The sequence below is a fragment of the Mugil cephalus genome, chromosome 8 (genome assembly GCF_022458985.1).
Source record: "Mugil cephalus isolate CIBA_MC_2020 chromosome 8, CIBA_Mcephalus_1.1, whole genome shotgun sequence".
NCBI classification, from domain to species: Eukaryota; Metazoa; Chordata; class Actinopteri; order Mugiliformes; family Mugilidae; genus Mugil; species Mugil cephalus.
The window spans coordinates 7,964,519-7,970,910 of record NC_061777.1 but is presented as its reverse complement, the minus strand read 5'-3'; the positions used below and the strand labels follow the sequence as shown (position 1 = coordinate 7,970,910).

The window sequence follows — 6,392 nt, the reverse complement described above, 5'->3', positions numbered from 1 at the left end:
ATGCCAATGCATGGCCATAAAGCATCAGCAGATTACAAGACTATTAATGAAACCATAAATGACAGCTTAACAGCCGTCATTTCATTTATTTCATTTGAGCTGTGCATGTAATTAACAGTGATATAGTAATACAGACTGTCTACATTTTCTGTGTAAACTCAACACACTAATTTCCTGATGGTCCAGATCAACACCTGTCCAGATGTTTACCCCCCTGCAGCTACTAATTACGTTGGCAGAATTAAATCCACCGCCAGTCTGTTTAATTTAACACCACTAAGCTGTAAAATATGAACGTCCACTTGTTTCGTAGATGGCTGCACCCCCTCTCCCCACGCCCACCCCCTCGGTGTCTCAGAGTTGTGTGGAAGTGTGTGTGCGCATTCCTTCGCATCCAGCGGAGCGACAGTCGGAGCGTGAGTGTCCGCGCAGAGAGGACGCACTGGGCAGAAATCAGCCGTCACTGTCTCCCTTACAACACAGGAAAACATGCAGGTAAGGCATACGTATGATAATCTCTTGCTTTTATCTGATATTAGAGAAATAAACGGGCTTAAATTATATTTTTCCTGCCGGTGCCCAAAGCGTGAAACGCGTCTGAAGTTAAATTAACAGTCGGACTACTTGTTGGCTTGATCGCTATTTCTATCCTATTTTTTATTCTCCATTCCTCCGTGATTCTCGGCGGCTCATTTGCTCCCACTTTTCCTCAGAGCTGAGTTTCGGAGTGAAGTTATATAATTGCAGCCCTGCTGGAAGCTGCTTGTGAATGAGATGCTTCGCTTTTAGCGCGCATCAGAAATCCTGCAGACAGCAAGTGTCACTTGTCATCACGCCTTGCGTCCGTCTTCTGTTTGTAGCCCGACGGACTTTTTATTTTATTTTATTTATTTATTTTTTTATTTTGTTGCACGTGATACACCGATAACCTCGGTCAGTGGTGATTTAAAAGCTGCAAATGTTCAGGCTTAACATCCTCACAGTCAAATCCTCTATTCTTGCACGAGGAGGGAGTTTTGTAATTCAGCCCCTGCGTGTTTCCCCTCTTGGCTGATGAATTAAATTAGCAGATCAGTCCCCAACAACAGGCAGCCTCTGAGTCTAAATCCGAGGTAATAGACTGTAAAGTGAAAGCCCAGCCTCCCCAAAGTGACTCCCAACACCCTGCAAAGGAGTGCACATTAAAGCTCCCAGAATGAGCTCTGCCTGGTTGAGTTTCTCTGTGTGTGAACTATTCTCTGGTGAGCTGGAAAACAAGGACAACCTGTTACTGCACATGCAACCCAAACCTTGCATTTAGGAAAGACAGCAGCTCCTTTTCGGCTTGGTTGCTTTTAGTAAGGGAAAAAATAAAGTGTGGTTTGTCTGCACTTTCTTTTAATCTCTGAGTCTGTGCACACGCAAATGTAAGGTCATGAACAGAGGTAGAATAGACATTTCTGTGCATGTCAGATGAGACACATAGCTCAGAGTAAACCCAGGGGGATGAGGATGAGTTTCCTTGACTTATGAGTCTCTTCATCAATCACTCAATGTGTCACTCAGTCAGTAAGCTAGTCGATCATCACTCAAACATAATCAGATGGACAGCTGAGGTCTGCGGTCTTAAATGGATGGATTTCTTTTTTGCATGTGCGCTCTTCTCTGGTGGTTTTTTGAGTCACGATACATAAGTGCACGGTGGTTACGACTTCACTCTGTATATTTCATCACTTATTTAATAAGATGCCAGTAAATGGTTTAAATAAAAGCTCGTGACAAATTCTCAAAGCCAAAGGTGACGTCTCTGACTCACTGGTTGAAGTGAACCATTGCTTTACATTTCAAAATATCCCAATTAGTGTCATACGATAATAAAAAAAGAAGGTGGCTCCACTTTCTAAATTGTTGTACACATGCAAGCACCAATTTAGTCACTTGTTTTGATGAACCGCTGCAACAACATTTAGAGTTTGTCTGTTCTTTCTCTCTCTGTCTATTCACATGCAGGTGAAGTAAATCATGCTGTGAGGCATTTAGGTCCCTGATGTTTTAGTGCGTGACTCAGAGAATGACTGATCAATAGGGTTTCTAGTTGTTCTCTCATTCTTAGTCATTTTCAGCGATACCAGAGTCTCTGTCAGAAAGAGTGAGGCTGAATCCACTCTGACATTTTCTAGCATGTAACAACATTATATATCAGATTTTCTTGCTGTTTTGTGCGATGATGGAATTTATGTAGTCCATCGATCCAATTTCTGACACCTGGCTTTCATCTTCATCTACTTCTGCTGAAGAACACAAGACAATAAATCCCATGAAAAGACCAAAATACACAACATGTGTGTTTCAGTGTAGCTACCAAGTGTATCTACTATCTACCAAAGCTACACACTGTAAACGGTAACAGCTCAAAATACGAAGCTTGTGGTTTCTCCTACAAACCTCCTACAGTACCAGTGAAGATTGATTCATATTAATAAAGAAACTAAACAAACCTATATCCTATTATATTTGCAACTTAACCTTTAACCGCTCTAGCATTTGGCCTCTCAGTAGCCATCAGGAAAGAGTCCCCTGTACAAAAGTGCTCTTAGCCTTTATTAGCTTCAGTCTGATTCATGAGTGTAGAAACTGACTCCATATTTTCTGTTTGATCCAACAAGTCATATCCAGTGCTTCCCACAAACTCTAATCAGGCTAATTATATGATGCTATCTCAACTATTTATACAGCGTATGACACATAGAATAAAATCATGGGTTTTGTATCAGTCCGTGTTTAAATTAGCATAACAATGCAGTCAGCAGATATTGGATTTATACATGAATACTAAACATAATGCTTTTGAGACAGGGAATTTGTGGACAAATGTATGTAAGATTAAGTAAAGTATGGGTGAATAAATCAAATTTATAGTAAACAGTTGACTTTTAGTTTAACTTCGCTACCTAGCACTTATAAAGTTAAGCTAGTTCATGTTACATCTTGAGTCGTTTCCTCTGGATTTCGACCAACTCTTTTTAAATGACTGTAAATCACCATGGTCTAAACAAACAAGGGCATAAACATCAGCTTTTTTTTAGTGCTGGTAACATAAATCTTTATTAGTGAACATACAAAAAGCTTCAAACGCTACGTACAGAACAGAACAGGCGAGTAATCGTTGTGTGTGGAGAGTCTAAGGAGAGACGGCTTTAGGAAGGGAAGGGAGGGAGAGATGATTTCGGGCAATAGCAAAACCACAGTGCAAGCGCAACATTGTTTGAGACGTGCAAAAATATTCCCAATTCGTTATGAGACCGTAGAAAATTAGACCCCAGGCCGACTGCCATGGTATTAAAATTGTATGGGAAACACTGGTATCTTCAAAAGCAACTCACTGCCATCAGATGAATCTAGATGGGGGGAAACTGTGGGTATGATTTTGCTATATTACGTAAAGACCGTGGTTTGGGATAAGGTGACTCCTTTGTTAAGGTGAGGACAACTTTGTCATCCCCGTTGATTTGGATAAAACTCAAAACGATTCTGTTCATAATTCTGGTAGGAAACTTTACTTAATTAATCCATACACTTGTCGTGCTTTATTCAGTTGCTGAAAGAGGTAACCGTAGCCTTCAGCCAGGAGCAGATGTCATGTCATGTTTTGACCTTTAACTACAACACTCTCCAGTTGGTGGGTTGGCACTGGAGGCCAAGTCACTGCCCATCTGCTCCTAGCTTCCAGTTTTTCTTCTGTCCTACTGCATCACCAGCAAGGGGCTCATTCTGCCTCTTCTCCCATCCAACGAGCTGCTTGTGGTCAGTTGTCTCCAACATCAGCTGAATCAGCTCCTTTGCTCTTGACCACCAATAGACTCTATCACCTTTCTATCATGTGTGCAGGTATTAATTGTGTAGAGGGTTTTCACGGTCTGTCATCAGCACGTGGAAGTCGCCATTTTGGAGGCACTCGGCAAGATGAAGCGCACAGACTAAAGTAGATCATGAAAAATGGTGAATTATTGCGATGTTTTTGGCTGTACCAACTGACAGTGAAAAACATTTGGAATTGTAGACTGCCAAAAGTTATTACATATCAGGGAGAACAATGTTAAAAGTTATTAGGGTAAAGGAGGCGCTTGTGGTTAGCTAAGCTAAACCAGGATCTACATGGCAAAGGTCTGGACAACATCTGAATATGTTTGGCCCATTTCTTCTCAGGTAATTGAATTGTTGAATTAGTTGCCTGATTGGTACAGCCAAAAATACAGCAATAATTCACAATTTTACACAATCTACTTCAGTGCATGTGCTTTGTTTGCCCTCCTGAGTGCCTCCAACATGGCAACTTCCAGACTGATGACACGCTAATGACGCGCTGTGAAAACCCTCTATTGTGATAATAGATAGTAGACAGTATTTATTTACCCAGTTTACTGAATACAATATCACAGTTAAGTGGTGGGTTTGGAAAAACCTTCCGACCACATAAGTATTTTATGCTGGACTCCTCCTTTAAAAGTCTCCATCTAATGTTCCAAGTTTCCACAGATCAGCACATCAATCAGAGCAGTCAATCTCCACAGATCAGTGACACTACACCAGACAGGCTGACGGCAGTGCAGCACAGTGCGTTGTGCTGCACCTGATAATGTGTCTGAGGGACCCACCTGTTCAATAGGTGGAGCGATTGGTGGATTTAGCCTCATTAAATAATTGAACAGGTCTGGTAACTGTATCCTGGGATACTGGGAACAGGGATGCATGTGGTGCGCTGCAGAAAAACTTCAGGAAACTTTTTAACTAGCGCCTTTTATCTCAACGTAGTTCTGTTTTCTCAAGATCTGAGTGTTTAAAATGTCACAGTTTTATCACTGTGAGTTTAACTGCAAAAATAAAAAACACACAAAGCTACGCTCAGACACACACAGCACCAGTAAGGCACTGTGTTATTGAACCACAGGGATAAAAATGCAGTGAGGTGCAAAGACGCTGCTGTAAATCATCAATCGTTGATCAGTTAATGCCGTGATGTTCATACCCATCAGTACGACTCTTGACCTATACGAAGACAAACCACCAGACAGAATGTGCCATGGTTGTGTGTGTATATGTTAGAAAAGGGGGAGGAGGAGGAGCTGATAATTGAAACACGGCTCCCCTATTGCTCGGAGCCCCCCGAGAGTATTAATTCTCTCTCCACACGAAGGCTTACACATCAATATAATACACACTCTCGCTCTTGTCGTCGCACACACACAGCATGCAGTCCATATGGATGTGCCGTCCTCCCACAGACACACTGATTTGCCCTGACAGCCATACACTGAGAGGCTCAAGCAGTCAGGACACAAATAGTATCAGCTCTCGACCATCAGCCATATTTTGTGCAAAGAGTCGCCCTGTACCATATCTCAACATATGAGATATAACACAGACAGTAGTGAAGATATTTTCCCTTGAATGGAGATTACAGTGCTGCTCATAATTAGTAAAAGAAAAAAACAGGCCGCAGACTAAAGATGGTCCATTTCCAAACTTCATCATCCAGCAGCTGTGAAGCTATTTTCCCGTCGTTCGTGACTTGATTTGTTTTTGTGTTCCCGAAAACCTTATTTATTCGCTTCAGACACAGTGTGTTTATATGCAGCTTTGTGTTTTACTTGTTGAGCTCTGTCTTATTTACCTAGACAAAAGATTTATATGGGAAGAAGCGAGTCTCATCGTGGGAAAGTGTTTTTTTTTAGTTGCAAGACATTAAATAGATCAAAATATGATATAAAACAAAAGAAACACCAATATCAACATGTCTTACAAAACAATAAGTCGTTACCCCCCAGAACCGTACATAGGATCCTTTTCCTGCTGTTCATGCCACTGTTTGCATATCTGGATTGTTAATATGTGTTTTCCACAATCATACAACAGTTAATCAGAAAAATGTTTTGTGGTTTAGCACCAGAATGACAACATTTAGGCACAAAATGTACTTATATACCATGGAAGCAATGAAAATAACCAAAGTTGAATGTATCAGAAGATGTCCAAGTCATGCGCTTTTAACAGATTCATCGTGGCTGACCTCCTCCCAGTTATGTACGTATAGAACAAGAGACTCGAAATCCACACCGCCAGACGAGGAGGAATACTGTTTTATTTCCCTAAGTTTAAAAACGCTGGAAATAGAGACAGAGAAGAGCCCGCAGAGTGCTATAGTCAATTAAGTGTTAAGCTTCATGAGTGTACATTAACACAGATTAAATGGAAATTTGTGTAATGTGAAGAGGGTTGCTCATAGCAACAAATAATTACCCCTGGCTCTGCAGTTTATTTCATCTTTAGAGAGCTTTCAGCATTGTTCCTCACACTATTCTTGTCCTCCTGCCTGCAGCTTTGCTTTTTAGTCCGCTCTCACTGGTCATATTAAC

At 41.2% G+C, this 6,392-nt stretch overlaps 1 protein-coding gene across 2 annotated transcripts in view; it reads left to right on the top strand.

Annotated features, from left to right (window-relative positions):
- Nucleotides 1-336: 336 nt before the first annotated feature.
- kcnip3b (Kv channel interacting protein 3b, calsenilin) overlaps nt 337-6,392 on the top strand; it is a 42,818-nt gene continuing 36,762 nt past the window's right edge. The window contains exon 1 of one of the 2 annotated variants that reach the window (XM_047592585.1): nt 337-495. In XM_047592585.1, the coding sequence (XP_047448541.1) occupies nt 490-495 (6 nt within the window). In that variant the 5' untranslated portion in view covers nt 337-489. The remainder of the gene's footprint in view (nt 496-6,392) is intronic. The other variant, XM_047592584.1, reaches the window with a different exon arrangement.